A 21,262-nucleotide genomic window follows, 5' to 3' on the forward strand; every position below is an offset into this window, starting at 1 on the left:
CAGGCTTTAAGAAATTAAAAAGAGATAAGCTAATTTTTTCAATTTGATCCTATGGGCAATAAAGAACATTCATGATTTCAAATAAGTGATAGGATACAATCTGTTTTAGAAGATAAAAAATTTTAATACTGGGGTAGCATAAACAGGGTAGGAGAACATTTCTAACAGAGGGTGTGGGTAGGGGATGGACTAACACTGTGCACAATACTTCAAATGAAACTGAGAAACAGAGGATGGAGAACTGACATGTAAAAAATATACAGAGGAAGAATAAGAGAGCTGGTGACATGGGAGGAAAAGAGAAAGAGAAAATATACAGAACACCTCTGTTTTCTGGCATGGTAGCTGGACACATACATACATGTATATGTGTGTACATATATACATACACACATTGTATGCTGAATTTTAATTTTTTACTACTAATGGAGAGTACTGTAAGATCACAAATAAGAACTAGAGGGCTGGGGAAACAGCATAATGGTTATGCAAAAGACTTTCAGGCCTGAGGCTCTGAGGTTCCAAGTTTAATCCCCAGCACCACCACAAGCCAGAGCTGATGAGTGCTGTGGAAACTCTGTTATCTCTCATTTAAATAAATAAATAAATAAATAAGTAAGTAAATAATATGATTTTAAAACAAACTTTTAGTAGCATCATGATTTTCAATGATGCATACCTAAAACTTGCCATAATCAATGGATGGATTTTAATGTTGGTAAAGTGAGCAGATTAAAAACAGGCACATAAGCACCTGTTATTATCATTACAGGTGAAGATGATCAACTAAGATCAAAGACCAGTAGCTTTTCTAACTAAAAGACAATCCATGTAAATGGACACACTTTATGGTTCTAATAATACATACTTCAAATGCCACTTACTATTCCCTTGACCACTTACATACAGTCAATTATGAAAGAGACATATGATATTTAAACATTCATGCTATTAACATGACATTTAAAAATTAAAAGTATTATTGAAAAATAGTAATTTATTTAATGAGTGCCAGTTACATACTAAGTTAGCAGTAATACCATTTTGTGTCCTATAAAAGCTAAATAGGCAGCCTGGAAAAGCAAAGTTTTCATTTAGTAAATGCTTACCACTGACAGCTGCATGTTGCTTCAGATATTCACGCCTCACATTTATATTTTTTACAAGACACTGCCTTGCATGAGCTCTTCGTTCTTTGACTGGATCTTTTGCACAAAGCGCACAGATTGCCATATACTCCAGCGGGAGCCGTAACCGGGAAAGGCCTTTGTGAAGTTTCTGGGCAAACACTTGTCTTACTTGATAACATTCATCCTGCGAAGACACAATTATTAGTAAAGAGATGAAAGATAACTACCAGATGGTTTCACTCTTGTGGGGAATCGAGAGAAGTGATACACATGAACTTGGGGGGGTGTGTGTGTGGAAGAAACAAACAATTTCATGACTTGTGAAGGCTTTAGTGGTTATGGGGGTGGTAGAACACAAACTTTGGTGGTTTGGAACTCTACACTGCAATCTAACAATTTTGTAACCTGCTATTATTAATCACAATAATAGTAAACAGTTTTAAAAAACAATTAGAGGGAGTCGGGCGGTAGCGCAGTGGGTTAACCGCACATGGTGCAAAGCTTAATGGACCCGCCTAAGGATCCCGGTTTGATCCCCTGGCTCCCCACCTGCAGGGGAATCGCTTCACAGGCGGTGAAGCTGGTCTGCAGGTGTCTGTCTTTCTCTCCCCCTCCTCTCTCCATTTCTCTCTGTCCTATACAACAACAATGACATCAAGAACAACAATAATAATAACTACAATATAACAAGGGCAACAAAAGGGAATAAATAAAATAAGTATTTTTAAAAGAACAATTAGAAAAAAGACACAATTATACACATTATTATACTGCCACAGGGCATGAAACAACTTCAGATACAAAATTTGCTCTATCAAATAACCAAAAGGTGAAGAGAGCAAGTTTACATGCAAGTCATTGACACTGATCAAAAGACTAAGATATTGAGACAAGTTAATTTCATGGCTTAAATGTTCATGAGAACCCTAATTACAAATAATATGTCATAATTACCTCATTAGCTAGTTTTTCATTTATTGAGCAAGGTAAAACTCAGTTTGATTTATGTATTTTAGCTCCGTAACTTAAAAATTGGATTTAGGAGTCCAGTGGTGGCGCAGCAGGTTAAGTGCACGTGGTGCAAAGCGCAAGGACCGGCAGAAGGATCCCAGTTCAAACCCCCGGCTCCCCACCTGCAGGGGAGTCGCTTCACAGGCGGTGAAGCAGGTCTGTAGGTGTCTCTCCTTTATCTCCTTCTCTCTGTCTTCCCACCCTCTCTCCATTTCTCTCTGTCCTATCCAACAATGACATCAGTAACAACAACAAGAACTACAACAATAAAGCAACAAGGGAAACAAAAGGAAATAAATAAATATTTTTAAAAATTGGATTTAAACTTTGAAGCAAGTTACTTATCAATTACAGAAATATAAAAATACTTATATAAACCAATCTGTTCATTTCACTCCTCCTCCTCCTCTTAAACCACCCACCTCCATCCTCCTATCTCATCTTTAATGATAATTCCTGTATCTTCCAAATATATTTTCATTCAGCATTCATCTCTGTGGTTTTGGCAGTCTGTGCTTATTTCCAGCATAGAATTTAGACACAACATTTAACAGAGGTGTAGCATTTCTTATCATGGTAACTTTATGTATTCTACTTCTCTACCTAAAATGTCATTATTTTAAAATGTCATGTCATGTGTGGAACTCAAGTCTTCCTGCAGGCAAGGTAAGTGCTTTAACTCTGACCCACCTCCCCAACCCAATTTTCATTTTTCTGTAACAGAAAGTGAAAATGAGACAGAGAACTCAAAGCACTTAACCATCACTCATGGCGTTTTGTTTCTGTTGCCCTCATGTTATGCTATGGACTCAGGGTTACACGCACTCTACTACCAAGTCCCTTCTTTAAGGCCCTAGAATGTTCACTTTGTTTTTCTTTTAAAACCTAAGTCACAACATTAAATCTATAGTCTGTATATCTTTCAGCTGATTTAAACTGTAGCTCATTATAATACTAAATCCCTAACTATAAAAATGTTTAGATTTTAAAACAGTAATACTATCATCTTCCCTCACATTCAACTAAAAGTTTATGTTAACCCCCTTCTTCTTCAGCATAACTTCTATGGTGGAGTGGAATCTTTATTGCTCAATCATTTATTATGAGCATATCAAATTGCAAACTACAACAGCAGACACATCACAAATACACTGACAGATGAAGAGGTCATTAATTACAAAATTAATCTCTATACAACATCCCTCCCTCCTAGTCCTACTTACACTCCAATGAGGTTTTTGCCCCTCTTTCAGAAACCCTTCAAGGTCCAACAAGAGAATGCAAATTAACTACAAAGTCAATTTGTGAATCACAGGGGGGGAAAGGGTTTAAAAAAAAAACATAAAAATGAGACAGCAAAGAACTGTGAAGCCAAAGGCAGGGAAACTGACAAGAGTTAACAAGAAGAAAAGTTTGACAAGAAGGATGACACTATAGACAGTTTTAAAAAAATCATCCAAATAAAAACATCATAAAGAGAGGTACTCTTGGGAACTAAAGAAGCCGTCAAAATTTTTTACATATGCTTTCTTCCAGGTTTGGCAAAGATAATTATTCTTTCAACTATACTGTAAAAGTCAAGATAAGGAAAAAGAAAGAGTAATACAATATTTACCAGAAAAGAATATCCTTTCAGACTGGGAAGACAGCATAAAAAAGGCTCATGCCTGAGCCTTCAAGGTCCCAGGTTCAATCCCCAGCATCAACATAAGCCAGAGCGGAGTAGTGCTCTAGTCAGTTTGTCTCTTATTAAAATAAATATATTTAAAAAGACAAAAAAATATCCACTAAAAAAGGCAATCCCCTGATATTTTCATGGTTATGGATACAGCTAGTAACTGGCTCAGTAAAAGTAAAAAGATGGTATTTAATATTACAAGTATTTTCCCCCAAGATTTTATTCACTGACTATGAAATCATTTTTTAATTTCATTTTAAAGGAAATATACTTTTAGTGGTCTTTGCTACTATAATTATCAGAATTATATCGAGTATCTTGCAAATTATTAATCACCTTCCATGTGTTGTATTATCTTAAGTAATTAGCTAATTAATTTATAGACAGCCAGAAACTGAGAGGAGGGTTAGATAGAGAAGAGAGACAGACACCTGTAGCGCTGCTTCACCACTCATGAACCAGGGGATCAGAAGCTTGAACCTGGGTCCTTGCACACTCTAACCAGGTGTGCAACCAACCAGCCCGACCCCCCTCATGTGTTGCATTATTAACACTTATTTTATCTTCTGTTTTCCTGATAGTTACCTTCTTTAGAGCTGACCATGACATACTTAGATGAGCATTTACATAAGGTGTTCATAAATTGCATTCAAATTCTAAAATAACTAAGAAATTATGTGGATTCATACTATTGACATTCTATGTTGCCACAAATATTTTCTAACCAAATACATTCCAAAGAACTTATTAGAACAATATGGACTTAAAGAATTGGGGCCAGGGAGTCGGGCGGTAGTGCAGCGGGTTAAGCGCAGGTGGAGGCAAAGTGCAAGAACCAGCGTAAGGATCCTGGTTCAAGCCCCCGGCTCCCCACCTGCAGGGGAGTCGCTTCACAGGCAGTGAAGCAGGTCTGTAGGTGTCTATCTGTCTCTCCCCCTCTCTGTCTTCCCCTCCTCTCTCCATTTCCCTCTGTCCTATTCAACAACGATGACATCAATAACAACAACGATAATAACTTCAACAATAAAAAAAAAGGGCAACAAAAGGGAAGGAAGGAAGGAAGGAAGGAAGGAAGGAAGGAAGGAAGGAAGGAAGGAAAGAAGGGAGGGAGGGAGGGAGGGAGGAAGGGTGGGGGCCAGCTGGTGGCATACCTAGGTAAGCGCACACACACACTACAGTGCATAAGGACCCCGGTTCAAGCCCGTGGTCCCCAGCTGCAGGGGGAAAGCTTCACAAGTGGTGAAGCAGGTCTGCTGGTCTGGTCTCTTCCCGCCCCCCATATTCCCCTCCCCTCTCATTTTCTGTCTCTATCCAAAAAGAAATAAAAGAAACCATTAAAAAAAAAGTTCACGTAAGATAAACAAGTCACACACACACACACACACACACACACACACACCTCAAGGAAAAGGTTCAATCACTTGCGCTACCATAAGCCAGAATGGATCAGTGCTCAGGGGGTCTATCTGTCTATCTCTAATTTTTTTTTTAAATAAATAACTAAAGTGTGTGTGCACACGTGCATGCGTGAGATCCTAAGATTGCAGATAAAATTCACAAGAACAAAAAGGAGACTGGTTATAAGAACAAGTTTTGTAGAGGAGATTATGTCTGAACACTGATTTGTAGAACAGGATGGATTTGAATAAATGGAAATGGAAGGTGTGAGGGAGGGGGGAAAATCGCAATCAGCAAACTGCTAAGTTAGAGAAAAAGAAAATTGTTTGACTTCAATAAAATGAGAGTAGGTAAAGAATATGTGCTAAGGGAGTCGGGCTGTAGCGCAGCGGGTTAAGCGCAGGTGGCGCAAAGCACAAGGACCGGCATAAGGATCCCGGTACGAACCCCGGCTCCCCACCTGCAGGGGAGTCGCTTCACAGGCGGTGAAGCAGGTCTGCAGGTGTCTATCTTTCTCTCCTCCTCTCTGTCTTCTCCTCCTCTCTCCATTTCTCTCTGTCCTATCCAACAACGACAACAACAATAATAACTACAACAATAAAACAACAAGGGCAACAAAAGGGAATAAATAAATATTAAAAAAAATTTTATAAAAAAAAAGGTTTAAAAAAAAAGAATATGTGCTAAATAAGATTTTAAAATGCATATTTGAGGACAAATGGTAGAAGGCTTGAATGGCGCGTGGTAAAATGTAACTTTTTTAAACAAAGAAATCCCTAAATATTTTTGACCAAGGGAATAAAATGAACAGAAGTGTAATAGGGGAATAAATTCAACAATAAAGACACTCAGGACAGTTTTGGTGAGACTTAATGGTGATTATGTCATCACTAATAATAGTTATTAAGGGATGAATAAGAAGGGAGACATACAGTTAACCTAATAACATTGGAACTAAGAAGTGTCACCCAGACATTATATGTTTGTTGAGGTTCTACAAGTAAGAAAGAAAAGATTTAAGAAAATTATGAATTCAGTTTTATATTCATAGAAATTTAGCATTGGAAGTGGAAACATAGATATATGGCATAAAAAGAAAAGGAGTGCCCTGTGGAGAAAATGAGATAGCTAAAGAAGTGTGTATGTATGGAACCAGCAGCCACAGACTCCACAGAACACACATTTTTAAGAGCAACCAATAAAGAAGTGTGTATGTATGGAACCAGCAGCCACAGACTCCACAGAACACACATTTTTAAGAGCAGCCAATAAAGAAGTGTGTATGTAAGGAACCAGCAGCCACAGACTCCACAGAACACACATTTTTAAGAGCAGCCAAGGAATGCAGTCGTAGACATATAACAAAAATGAAGAGACTTGGCTGCAAAGACAGCATAATTATTAGACAAGATTTGCATGCCTAAGGCTTTGAGGTCACAGGCTCAATCCCCAGCACCACCAAAAGACACAGCTGAGCAGTGCTCTGGTCTGGGAGTCTGAATATCTCTATATACCTACCTATCTATCCATCCATCCATCCATCCATCCATCCATCTATCTATGCCCACACATATAATTTCCCTAATGGAGAGATCAAAGACAAAAAAAGTTTCAAGAATAAAAGTGTAATACGGTATATAATGCTTAATGGCTGGTCTCGGGACTAGAGGATGTCAACAAAGCATTTTGTTAAAAAACAATGAAGGCAAATATCAAGTGTAAGTAGTGAGGACTAAGAGGGAGAGATGGTAACAGAGACAAAGATATAGATTGTTTTTATGAGGTCTGGATATTAAAAAGAGACAGACATGGCTTAAAGGAATAGTAGCATTGGGGGAAAGTTTGCTTGACAATTGGGGAACCTGCTAAATTTTTAAGTTATGAGAATATGTTAGTAATTAACTTTTAACCATTAGCACATGCTACACAGCAGAATTCCAAAGCAAATATGAAACTTAAGCAATCTGAACTTTTACCATGGAGATTTGGTGATTGAGACAACACAAATATTGTGCTAGAAAAGTCTCTAGAAATTAGTGTGGCAGCTTTCACATATTGAACCCTTAGCTAATATTTTACATGAACTTATTATAGACAGGTGACTTCAAAGTCTACCTCTTTTGTATATTTCCATACACTTTTCTGAATTCCCAATTCAGTACTAATAGTATGAATACACTAAGAAATGCCAGACTGAGGGTTGGGAGTTAGCACAGCGGATTAAACACACGTGGTACAAAACGCAAGGACCAGCTTAAGGATCCCAGTTTGAGCCCCAGACGCCCCACCTACAGCGGGGTTGCTTCACAAGCAGTGAAGCAGGTCTGCAGGTGTTTATCTTTCTCTCCCCCTCTCTGTCTTCCCCTCCCCTCTACATTTCTCTCTGTCCTGTCCAACAACAACAGCAACGATAAACAACAAGGAGAACAAAAGAAGAAGAAATGGTCTCTAGGAGCAGCAGATTCGTAGTGCAGGCACTGAGCCCCAGCAATAACCCTGGAGACGTACATATATCAGACTAAAAGTCTGATAATCAAGAGGCTGCAGGTTATTATCAAAAAATGGGGAGAGTCGGGCGGTAGCACAGCTGGTTAAGCACAGGTGGCACAAAGCACAAGGACCAGCCTAAGGATCCCAGATGAAGGATCCCAGCCTAAGGATCCCAGATGAAGCCCCGGGCTCCCCACCTGCAGAGGGGTCGCTTCACAGGCAGTAAAGCAGGTCTGCAGCTGTCTGTCTTTCTCTCCCCCTCTGTCTTCCCCTCCTCTCTCCATTTCTCTCTGTCCTGCCCAACAATGACAACATCAATAATAGCTACAATAAAACAAGGACAACAAATAAATTAATTAATTAAAATGGGCAGAACTAAGCCAGACAGTTAACAGATGTTCAAAATCGCATTTCTCAGATGGCTCAGTAGGGAAAGGGCAGGAAAACTAAGCATAAAAGAAAAAAAATTTTTGAATGAAAAAATCAGTGGAATATCTATATATACTCTTAAAGTTCTTTAAATTTTTATAATGACAACAAAGATGTCAGAATGCTGTAATTCAAATATTGTTACTCTAAGATGCCATAGGTAAGACTGGAATATAAATCTGTTAGTACTATTGCTAGCCATTTAGAAAACCATTCAAATTTTCTAAGCAGTAAGGAAAAGATATGGCCTGAAATTAACACTAAATTTTGGGGACTGGACAGTGGCACACCTGATAGAGCGTATCTATTACAAAACGGGCAGGGACCCGGATTCAGGGCCCCTGCTTCCCACCTTCAGGGTGAAAGCTTCGTATGTGGTGAAACAGTGCTGCAGGTGTCATCTTCTCTATTTCCCCCTTCCCTACAGATTTCTGTCTGTCTCTAATCAATAAGTATTTTTTAAATCTAAGTTTTAATTTTTCTTCCTTCTAAGCACTAAACATATTAGATTATTATTTTTCACAGATTCCAAATATGTAAATTCACTGACTCGCTAAAATTTATTTGTAATTCTAAAACCAGCAAGTGTAATACTTTTCGGTCATTTGTGAGCAAGTGTGAAGAGCAGGAACAGCTTTTCAGGTCTCTTGCTATACAGTGTAGGTGAGGCTGAACATGGTAAATACTATGCCTTCAAGCTTCAAACTTCATATAATAAACAAATGTCTTTTTGGTGGTCTATTTAGCAGCACATTTTTATTTTCTGTAGGTGACTGTTATTTAAAACAGTTCCTATGCATACGGCTCAAATTCTCTCACGTGTTCCTAAGTGTCTTGTGGAGCAAACTTATCAGATAAACTTTGTTCAGGCAGAAGTCAGAGAGCTACTGGCCATGAGTTCAATGTTGATGAGATAACTAAATACTTTTAAAAGATTTATTTAAATAGGAGCACACACACACACACACACAAGGAGGTTAGATACTGATAAAGTAATAAAAAATGTTGAGATTCTGTAGGAACTACTGCTGTACCTAGGACCTATGAATGGCTCAGTATTTGCTAATTCAGTGCCTGTGATGACTTTGTAAAACAGAACTACTACAAATAACAAGAGGTGATGGTGCTATGCTAGCAACTCAAAACTCCAATGATAACTTTAGAACTAAAATTTTACTCAGAAATAATAATTTTCAAAAGTAGCCATAAGCATTCAACATTTTATCTTTACACCAGTGACTTTTTTGTTCACTCAGTCAAAGCCTTATGTGCTACCATGTTATACACAGCCATTTTTCTTACATTGATAGCTAACGCACACAGCTGATACTGTTCTAATGTGATGATCTCATGATAGCATGGTTCTTGCGCTAACTTCACAATAGCACTCCCAGCAGCGAGTCTCAGACGTGACATATCTGGTTTACTGAAAAGTAAACAAGAAAAAATAAGTTAGATTTCTGAACGTCTGCATCAAAGCATTTCTACCTTGTATATCTTATTTGTATTATCTTATTGTAAAAACTGTCCAGTCAAAATAGTTTGCTGATACTAAACCTATGTTTACTTAACACTGAAAGTAGTCTAATGCTTAAAAAAAACAAAGTTCTGGAAGCCAGGCAGTAGTGCAGCTGGTTAAAAGCACCTGGCGAAAAGCGCAAGGATCCCAGTTCGAACCCCCGGGTCCCCACCTGCAGGAGAGTCGCTTCACAGGTGGTGAAGCAGGTCTGCAGGTGTCTATCTTTATCTCCCCCTCCTCTCTCCATTCTCACTGCTCTATCTAACAATGATGACATCAATAACAACAACAATAATAATTACAACAACAATAAAAAACAAGGGCAACAAAAGGGAAAAAAAAATAAATATAATTTAAAAAATAAAGTTCTCTTTTTCTTGATTATATTTACCTATTTATTTATTTTGTTGGGAGATTAATGTTTTACATTCGACAGTAAATACAGTAGATTGTACATGCATATCATTGCTCAGTTTTTCACATAACAATACAACCTCCAGAATGTAAATTGGTCCAGCCTCTGTGGAGAGCAGTTTGGAAAACTCTCAGAAGGCTAGACATGGACCTTCCATATGATCCAGTAATTCCTCTCCTGGGGTTATACCCCAAGGACTCCATAACACCCAACCAAAAAGAGGTGTGTACTTCTATTTTCATAGCAGCACAATTCATAATAGCTAAAACCTGGAGGCAATCCAGATGCCCAACAACAGATGAATGGCTGAGAAAGCTGTGGTGTATATACACAATGGAATACTATGCAGCTATCAAGAACAATGAACCCACCTTCTCTGACCCATCTTGGACAGAGCTAGAAGGAATTATGTTAAGTGAGCTAAGTCAGAAAGATAAAGATGAGTATGGGATGATCTCACTCATCAACAGAAGTTGAGTAAGAAGATCTGAAAGGGAAACTAAAAGCAGGACCTGATCAAATTGTAAGTAGGGCACCAAAGTAAAAACCCTGTGGTGAGGGGTAGACATGTAGCTTCCTGGACCAGTGGGGGGTGGGAGTGGGTGGGAGTGGGTGGGAGGGATGGGTCACAGTCTTTTGGTGGTGGGAATGGTGTTTATGTACACTCCTAGCAAAATGTAGACATATAAATCAGTAGTTAATTAATATGAGAGGGGGAAAATCAATTGTATGTCTCAAAGTTTTTCAAAACACAAACTGAATCTTTTTAATATATAGGCTATGTATTTGATATGTGGAGTCTCTCAAAAGCCTAGACCAAGTAGATTAGAAGCATCCAATAGCACAGCTATATACAAGATACTGGATACTGTACAGCAAACCCTAACAAAAGGACTTTTCAAAATTAACCCAATTACCAAATAATGTGATGATAACATTAACTATTGTCTTTTTGAACCCTAAGACAGCAGGAACCTCACATCTCCACTAGAGATCCCCTACTTCCCCCAGTCCTGGAACCATTGGATAGGGCCCACTTTCCTGTATGCCTCTCCCAATCCATACCAAATAATATTGCATCTGCAGATCACAACCTAACCAACGCAACGATTGCCACCTCAACATGCTTCACTTCAGACTGTGTCCAGAGACTTCACGTGTGGAATGACAACCCTTCAGCTTCATTACTCGGGTGAGACCTTTCCTTTCATAGAATTCTCTAATTCCATCCCAGGTGGTTCACTTTCTAACAAAGTCTCAAAACCTAGATATACACCAGTTTCTGTGAGAGAGAGCTTATGTTCACACGTATCCATAAACTACTGCAAAATATATACCTGAAAGCAGTACACTAGAGTTTGCAGTGAGTACTCCCCCCGCCCCCCCAACACTTCCTCTCCACTATTCCAACCTTTGGGTCCATGATTGCTCAACAATTTGTTTGGCTTCGTATGTTAACTCTCTTTTCAATCACCAGGTTCCAGATGCCATCAGGATGCCGGCCAGGCTTCCCTGGATTGAAGACCCCACCAATGTGTCCTGGAGCTCAGCTTCCCCAGAGACACACCCTACTAGGGAAAGAGAGAGGCAGACTGGGAGTATGGACCGACCAGTCAATGCCCATGTTCAGCGGGGAAGCAATTACAGAAGCCAGACCTTCTACCTTCTGTCACCCACAATGACCCTGGGTCCATGCTCCCAGAGGGATAGAGAATGAGAAAGCTATCAGGGGAGGGGGTGGGATATGGAGATTGGGTGGTGGCAATTGTGTGGAGTTGCACCCCTCCTACCCTATGGTTTTGTTAATTAATCCTTTCTTAAATAAAAAAAAATTTTTTTTTAATTAAAAAAAAAACAATACAACCTCCACTAGGTCCTCTGTCATCCTTTTTGGACCTATAGTCCTGTCCCCCCCACCCCACAAAAGAGTCTTTTACTTTGATGCAATACACCAATTCCAGTTCAGGTTCTACCTGTGTTTTTTCTTCTGATCTTGTTTCTCAACTTCTGCCTGAGAGTGAGATCATCCCATATTCATCCTTCTGTTTCTGACTTATTTCACTTAGCATGATTTCTTCAAGCTCCATCCAAGATGGGCTGAAAACGGTGAAGTCACCATTTTTAATAGCTGAGTAGTATTCCATTGTGTATATAGACCACAAATTGCTCAGCCACTCATCTGTTGTTGGACACCTGGGTTGCTTCCAGGTTTTGGCTATTACAAATTGTGCTGCTTTGAACATAGGTATACACAAATCTTTTTGGATGGGTGTGTTGAGTTCCTTAGGATATATGCCTAGGAGAAGAACTGCAGGATCATAGTTCTCTTAAATATAAACTTTTACCTAAGTCATTTAATTCATATCCTGTACAAACTTTTTTTAGCCAAGATCAGAAAAAAGTCTATCTTTAATTACCAGATCATAAGTGTCCCCATGAATTTTTTCAAATATGTACTCTTTAAGGGGCCAGGCAGTGGTGCATCTAGTTGAGTGCATTTGTTACAATGTGCAAGAACCCAGTAATAGTTGCATATTTTATATTTTATACTTCTAGAGACAGCTCAATAAGCTTTCTATTAAACCTGTTCTTTTTTCATTTTGACATTAATAAGAATGTAAAAGATTCATACTGACCAGTATACTAACATTCTCAAAGTAGATATAAATATGTAAACACCAAGTACTCAAAACACTTGACATTTATAGTACTCTGCATTAAATATGTGAATGCCATTCTGAAGTAGCAACTGTATAAATGTCCACTATAAGAAAAAAAAAACATTCCTACAAAGCAGTGCTAATTACTTTATTTAAAGGAGATGGCACCTTTTAAGAATTACACTAGATACTGAAATATTTTTGCGAGCCAAAACTTTGTTGTAGTAACTACATACCTAATTTTCCCCTGTTCTGTTAAGTCTCCATCACTATGCAGTATTGTTGTTAGCAACCTTAAGGTAGAAGTTCCTGATTTACTGTGATTATTTTTCATTCCAAGAAGCCAACGAACCATCATTTTAATAGCTTGAATCTATAAAAGACATTGACCAATGAAACACTGCCACATTTCTTAATAAAAAGAGAAAGCAAATTACTCTTTTCTGTATATACTAAACTTGAATTATTTAAGTTAAAGATGCCACCCTATACACACCCATGCACACAGACAAGTGACAAAGGAATGATGTAACTAGAGAATGTTGTGTGTGTGTGTATTATTGTTTGCCCAACACACACCTTACCTTTTAGAATCCAAAGTAAAAGCATGCTAACTTTTCTAGTCAGAAAAGCTAAGTCTTCAGTTGTAAATTATATTCACTCTTTTGTATCTAGCACACTTTCTTTTGCTTTTTACAGATCTATAGCTCAGGTGCTTAATTGGATCTTGAACAGCAGAATGTAGCAGACATTCTTAAGATTACTTTCTGGGACAACAGAGACAACTCACAGATATGGTGCCTGCCTTGCTGTACATGAAGGCCGGATTTAAAACTACGTACTACATAGGGGTTTTAAGGTACTGGAAGGAAGCTCTAATGGTGAGGTATCTGTTTCTTTCTCTTTATCTATCTAAATGAAAACACCGTCCAGAAAAGTAAACTGCACATGCTCTGCGCCCCAGCAGTGGATGTAAATAAAACTACTATTGAATACTACAACTGACAAACACATTAATATTAATATATTTGTTGCTGGTCTCCACACCTAGGCAATGGATAAAAATAAGGCCTACATTACATACTATAGACAATTCTGGTAAATCAACACTCTCTACTAGTAATAAGCCATCTTTTTATACCTAAAACCAAACTGGAAGAATCTAGGCTGAATTCTTCAAAAAATAAAGATTTTCATCAAATTCCATGGAAGTCTTACTAACTGGACAGGAGACTATGCATAGGAAAATCAGCACTGTGTTTTTTATCACTAGTCGATATCTGAGAAGCAATGATAAATAAATAAAAAGAAAATTCCCAAACTTTTCCCCCTCAAATTACGTACAGCTGCCCACAGGCCACATTATTGCCCTGTACTCTTTCACAATACATGAAATAATGTCAAATAATAGATAAAAAATTTATGTGACTTTAACAGCCCAATCTTTATAAGGAATGAAAATGTAAGATCTATAATAATGTTACTATATTAAAATTAACAGATATATTCATATTACTTACTTTGACCATTGTCTCTGGTGAAACTTCTTCATCTGGAACCCAAAGTTTAGTTGTTTTTTTCCCTGGTAGCTAAACAAAAAGTTAAGTATTTGTTTCAGTATAAAAAATTAAACATTTTTAAAAATGCTTTAAAATGTTATGTTTAATTAAAACTTTGTAAAAGAATGAAATCCTTATTGTCTGCAGTGAAAATCAATATATAAGTCTTTAAAACACCTTGTCTAAGTCCAATATTAAAAAAGATTGAAAGGCCTACCTTCAAGTGCACACACATACAAAGTCATGACTAATGAGTTCATTATTTAAAGCAGCTGGCTAAAAGTAAGATATAATCAATAGAGTTAAAAAGCTTACTTCTTAAACATGGGGGAAGTATATATCAAAAACAGAGCAGGGGAAAAATTTAAAAAGGTCTATAGTTGAGAATAACAAATATGCATTAATAACATTTTTCTACCCAAGTGTGTGATATTCACACACACACACACACACACACACACACACACACACACACACACACACACACACAGCTAGAAAACAGAAAAAACTCAAAACAAGGCACAAATCATAGGTAGTGATTGGAAAACAGGATAATTAAACAAAAACAGAGCTAGTGGGCTTATGTTTACATAAAATCACAGCAGGAAATAGTTCGAAAATGGCTTTTTGAACACAAGCACAGAACAATTCCAGGATGATACGCTGAAGTTACTGAGAGATGTCAATTTATAGAGGTAGCCAGGAAATTAAATCAGGTGGAAAAGCAACTCAAGAATATGGTTACAGGAATAAGTAGACAATGCTTTTAACATAAACCTAATGTCTCCAATTTAAAGAGTCGTGGATATATAGAGTTCTAGTATATACAATCATCTTGACTATTGTCCCTACTGACTACTTTTCCATAACCAAGTAACTTAAGTCTTAATACTATTAAAATGTATTAATAGGTAGGAAATAAGGAGGTATATAAACTATGTAGCACAGTGATGTATTTTAAGGATTTTTTTTAACAATAGTTTGAAAGAGACTTTATCTCCTGTTTGTTTGTTTGTTTGTTTGTTTTTTGCCAAAACACTGATCAGCTCTGGCTTATGGTAGTGTGTGTGTGGGGGGTGTTTTGAGACTCAGGCATGAGAGTTATTTGCATAACCATTACATCATCTAACCCAATCTCCTCTTCCTTTCTTTCTTTTCCTTCCTTCCTTCCTTTCTTTCTCTCTTTCTTTCTTTCTTCCTTCCTTCCTTCCTTCCTTCCTTCCTTCCTTTCTTTCTTTACAAGAGCACTGCTCAGCTCTGGTTTATGGTGGTTGGGGATTGAACCTGGGATCTTAGATCTTCAGGCATGAAAGTCATTTGCATAACCTTCTGCTATCACCCCCACCCAAATTACACTTTCATAAAACTCCATGTGACTGTAAGAGTTCAATTCTCCTATACAAGTCCTCTCCCAAATATTTACAAGCTGGATACAGGCAAAAATCATTTCTTCTTTTCCAAAGTTTTCCCCTGGAGAACTCTTTTAATTAATTTATGTAAAGAAAGGGACAACTATTGTCATGAGAACTAGCTAGAAAATCTTCACAAATTCTCAAAATAGGTATCATTACAAAAATTAAGCAATTTTAGTTAAAACAGAATCAGGTGGCATTTTTGTATATATCTGTGAATATATTTCAGAGCATATGTATATGGTCAACTAATTCAATATGTATTTCTTATTCATAATGGAATATGCAGCAAAACTAAAAAAAAAAATAAAATCAGACATGCAAATGGAGACATTACTTGTGTGACTTTAATTTGCAATATTTTAAATCTTAGAAGAGAACATTACAAAGAACACAAGTCTTAATAATATAAATTACCCGATCATTCATGAGAAGATCTTTTACAATGAAAGTGGCAACCAAAGACTTCAAAGGAGCAGCGAACTGATCAGGGGCAAGCAGAGCAATATGACCGATAGTGACCAGGGGAGTAATGAGATGCTCCAGGTTGCTTGGATCTAGGCTCTTATGCAGAGGCTAAACATGAGAAGAGGAAAACGCATTAAACTCTGTTATCAACCAGTAAATAAATCATTCACACAGGGCACTTTCAGGTTAAAAAAAATGTTTATATATATATTTAAATTTTTTAAGCTTTTTTATTGTTGTAATTATTGTTTTTATTGATTTCGTCGTTGTTGGATAGGACAGAGAGAAATGGAGAGAGGAGGGGAAGACAGAGGGGGGAGAGATAGACACCTGCAGACCTGCTTCACCGCCTGTGAAGAGACTCCCCTGCAGGTGGGGAGCTGGGGGCTTGAACTGGGATCCTTACGCCGGCCCTTGCGATTTGCACCACCTGCGCTTAACCTGCTGCACTACCGCCCGACTCCCAAAAACCGTTTATATTACAGAATAATATGTAGATGGCCACATAAGTAGTGGCTCAAGCTTCATTTATGTATGTCTAATATTAAGATGTTTTCAATTTTCTCCAAGTTATGTTGAGGTAGATAATGAAACATTTCAGCATACAGAACCGAATTATGCATCATGTATTTTAACAATCACATAAATGAAGGCTAAGGTTCACCAATTTCCCTTGTATTCTACTTTCTGGGCACAGAGATGGCAACAGTTGCAACTTTCTTCCCAATTAGGCAAGAATACAAGAGTAAGCTCTGATTAACGCAATGGGAGTGAAAATGAGGCATGTTGTGCCTACAAGGACGTGTGATAAGCACTGTGTTTTTGCCCCTCTTGACTTGCCGTCTCAATGCAAAGGATCCAGTAAGACTGAAGAGAAAGTCAATAGTCAGAATCTCTGTGCCTAAGCTATAAGTTAGAAGGTCACTGAAGGGATTGGGTGGTGGTGCACCTGGTTGAGCACACATGTTACAGTGCACAAGGACCTGGGTTCCAGCTCTCGTTCCCCACCTGCAGGGGGAAAGCTTTGTAAGTGGTGAAGCAGTGCTGCAGGTGTCTCTGTCTCCCTCATCTCCCCATTCCCTCTTGATTTCTGGCTGTCTCTATCCAATAAACAAATAAAGATAATAAAAAACCTAAATTTTAAAAAAAGAATGTCATCGAAACACCCCACTGGACTTTTTATAGGAATAAGAAATAACCTTCTATGTAATGCCAAGTCTGATGCATTTGTGATGTTTTATAGCACCAATTACTAAGCACCATAATTAATACAAGTGATTATAGGACTCTGATAAACTAACCATTAGTGTGTATTTTGCATGGCAAAAGAACGGGGCTCTATACATATTCATACTAAATAAAAAACAATATATTGTTAAACTTTTTAAACACAGAAAAAAACAGAAGTGACTATAGTACATTACTGCTGACATAAGGGGTAGGAGATCAGATATGTGTGCTCATATTATCTATATATATGGGCAGGGGGACTGCTCTAGAAAAGTACATTAGAACATGAGGACATAATTATATCTGGGGGAGGGGAAACTGTGAAATCATGGATGCATGAGACCCCATGATATAATAATAATAATAATAATTAATAATAATAATAATATGGAGTCAACTTTATATAATAAAGAGTAGAAGGAATATAGACTAAGTTATTTTTCTTTTCTTTATTATGGAGGATTAATGGTTTACAGTTGACAGTAAAATACAGTAGTTTGTACATGAGTAACATTTCTCAGTTTTCCACATAACAATTCAACCCCCTCTAGGTCTTCCTCTGCCATCATGTTCCAGGACTTGAACTCTTCTCCCAACCCCAGAATCTTTTACTTTGGTGCAGTACACCGTATGTTCTTATAAAGATGTAATTTTATTTATAAATAATAAAATGAAATTATAAAATTTATTTTTATTATTTTTTATCTTTGTTTTGATAGAAACAGCCAGAAATCAAGAGAGAACGAGGTGATAGAGAAGGCGAGTAGCAGAGAGACAACTGCAACACTACTTCACCACTTGCAAAGCCTTCCCCCTACAGGTGGGGACCAAGGACTTGAACCCACGTCCTTGCACACTGCAATGAGTGCGCTCAACCAGGTGCGCCATCACCTAGCCCCATAAAATTTATTTTTAATGATGCACATTTTTTAAAAAAATGCTATGCTAGTGAATGGAACCAGAGCTCCAAACACTTACAGCACCACTGAGTAAACTCCCTGGTCTACTTATCTATAACTCAGAAAGAAGAGAGAGGAAGAAAGAAACAGAGCCTTGTTGTTGTCTTCAGTGCTCCACACATGGTGGTGTTAAGGATCAATCCAAAGGCTGGAGGCATTTTTAAGGCTTTCACTCCATTTGCCAGGCTATATCTTACCCCCCAATACATCTAATTTTGACCACACGATCTTATGTAAAAAAAAGATGAAATAATAAAACATAAAATAGCAAGACAAAAACAAAAATGAAAGTACTGTGGTCCAGGAGGAGGCTCAGAAAATGCCTTCATCCCTAGTTGCAGAAAATTTGACAACCCACAGCTAAGATGTTAATGGAAATGTGTGACAAAGAAAACTAATTTTCTTCCTCCTTCAGGTCTTAACATACAAGAAGATATAGTAATTAGCACAAATGTTTCTAAAACAGACATAACAAGTACTTGTGGTAGATTCAATGTCATTTCAAAACAGATTTGAACTAAAGCTGAAGGTAAATTAAAATTATAAATTAGAATTTTTATTTTCTGCTTTGCTTGCATTTGCAATAAGAATGCTAAATTAAATGTTAATTATGACAGCAACACAAACTCCAGTGCTTAGAAAGTGTAATCACTAAAGGCAGACAAGGTAGGAAATACATATTAAAAATAATTAATACATGATGACATACAATTATATTTATCATAAAAGTATAAGCTTATCTTCCAAAACCAATTAATTTATTAAACCCTATACTGAGAAATATCATTAGACTTGAAATTTTAAGCCTGTAAACTGACAGAGTAATCTTTAACAATTGTCAATAATTTTATATGTAATTACTTATTGGTACTAAATGCAAATGTTAACTATAAAAAGTAATGTCAAAATATTTATATCATGGTTTGATTTCTGAATTCAAGTGAGCACTGATTAACTGAATAACCGGACTTTCATATTTTAACAGCCTGTTAACAAATATTTTTAAAACATCTTTATTTATTACTGGGTAGACACAGAGAGAAATTGAGAGGGAAGGGGAGACATAGAGGGAGACAGAGAGACACCTGCAGCTCTGCTTCACCACTTGTGAAGCTTTTGCCCTACAGGTGGGGAGCCAGGGGCCTGAACCTAGGTCCTCGTGCACTGTAATACGTGCGCTCAACCAGGTGTGCCACTGCCTGGTCCCTCATTAACATTAATTCCATTTACTCAAATTCTGAAAATATACCATAAGACTACTCATCTCTGAATGTTAACACTCTGTAAAATCATTAACATTTATTTTTTAACCATAATGTATGAAACAAACAAAAACATTGGTCTCTTTACCTCAAATATCTGTGCAAACTGGGTTTCTTTACTAGAAAATATTGCGTGGATACAATGAATGGCATATTTGGCTTGGCGAGGAGGTCCTTTTTTAGATTTGTGATGCAACACAGGAAGTAAGGCTCTAAAAAATATGAGAAAAAAAAACAAGTGAAAAACCAAGATGATTTCTACTAGGTATTTTAATACTTATCTTTTTAAGCTTGTGTGTGTGTGTGTGTGTGTGTGTGTGTGTGTGTGTGTGTGTGTAATATCACATCCGCTCAGTCATTTTCAATAGTGTAAGTTTGTTTTATAATATCTATATAAAAAAGAATTCAGTTACAAATTGTTCTTCCAACCTAACATTTATAAAGAAAAACAAGATGATAATTCATTTCCTCATCATGTAGTTTCCATTAATCTTTTTTCTTTTATTCTCACTCTTATGACTCCTACGACTTCACACATAATACCACCACTGTTCCTCCTTTCTCAAGTCTTCCAATTCATCTTTCACTGTATGCCAGAACCATCTAAATGAAAGGAAATTTGATTACTTAGCCTTTACAAATTGATGACTACATGCCAGTACTACCAAAACTCCCAAATCCTTGCCTGCATGCTGTTAACAGTATGGACAAGAAAACTAATACATAGATTTAGTAAAATATGTGTTATATCAGAGGGTGATACAATTGTTTAAAAAAAAAAAAGTGTAAGGAGAATAGAGATGGGGGAAAGGATGTAAGAGCATTACAATTTTAAATAATAGGGTTACAGACACCTCTCTGATCAAGTAACATTTGAGCACAGTTCTGAGGGAGGCACAGAATAATACCATGTAGATATCTGAAAGATTTCTCATCTACCGTTATCACTACACAAAAACTTAATTAAAACTGAGTAAAGGAGGCAAACTCAACTGATTCAAACATCACACAAGGAAATCTGAATATTCCTTGTCAACCACCAACCTGGCTTGTAATTTAAACCATACAATTTAGATACACACATCTATAAAAACTGTACTTCATCCTCAGGAAGACATAGACTATGAGTTACTTCATTGACAACAATTTATGTACACAGCATTTTCAAAACCAGCTGAATTAAATACCCTCACAAGGAATATGAGAAATATACAGGGCCGGTAGATAGCATAGTGGTTATGCAAATAGACTCTGATGCCTGAAGCTCCAAAGTCATAGGTTCAATCCCCTGTACCACCATAAGCCAGAGCAAATCAGTGCTCCAGTAAAAGAGAAAGATAAATATACAATATTAAGCACATGAATGACATGATTTTTGTGTTTTATTTTTTTCACTGGGGGATTAACGGTTTACAGTCGACAGTAAATACAGTAGTTTGTACATGCATAACATTTCCCAGTTTTCCACATAACTATTCAATCCCCTGTAGGTCCTCCTCTGCCATCATGTTCCAGGACCTGAACCCTTCCTCCACCCCAGAGTCCTTTACTTTGGTGCAATAGACCCAACAAATCACATAATTTTAACTTCAGTTCCATACTAGTGCAGTATATGTTTAAAAATTACTAGCATGTTTTAAAA

General features: G+C 37.2%; 1 protein-coding gene and 1 long non-coding RNA gene across 2 annotated transcripts in view; both read right to left on the minus strand.

Moving 5' to 3' along the window:
- Positions 1-21,262, minus strand: part of PDS5B (PDS5 cohesin associated factor B) — a 168,220-nt gene that overhangs the window by 24,996 nt on the left and 121,962 nt on the right. Inside the window, exons 17-22 of the mRNA XM_060191870.1 lie at positions 19,709-19,832; positions 16,119-16,277; positions 14,251-14,319; positions 12,967-13,103; positions 9,439-9,562; positions 1,110-1,314 (exon numbers count right to left, since the gene is read on the minus strand). Coding sequence (XP_060047853.1) covers positions 1,110-1,314; positions 9,439-9,562; positions 12,967-13,103; positions 14,251-14,319; positions 16,119-16,277; positions 19,709-19,832 — 818 coding nt within the window. The remainder of the gene's footprint in view (positions 1-1,109; positions 1,315-9,438; positions 9,563-12,966; positions 13,104-14,250; positions 14,320-16,118; positions 16,278-19,708; positions 19,833-21,262) is intronic.
- LOC132538645 (uncharacterized) lies at positions 10,048-12,951 on the minus strand. Its single transcript, XR_009550005.1, has 3 exons — positions 12,853-12,951; positions 11,935-12,445; positions 10,048-10,149 (listed from the first exon to the last, which is right to left on the minus strand). It is a non-coding gene; the product is annotated as an uncharacterized LOC132538645 (long non-coding RNA).

This window comes from Erinaceus europaeus, chromosome 5, assembly GCF_950295315.1.
Source record: "Erinaceus europaeus chromosome 5, mEriEur2.1, whole genome shotgun sequence".
Taxonomy (NCBI): Eukaryota; Metazoa; Chordata; class Mammalia; order Eulipotyphla; family Erinaceidae; genus Erinaceus; species Erinaceus europaeus.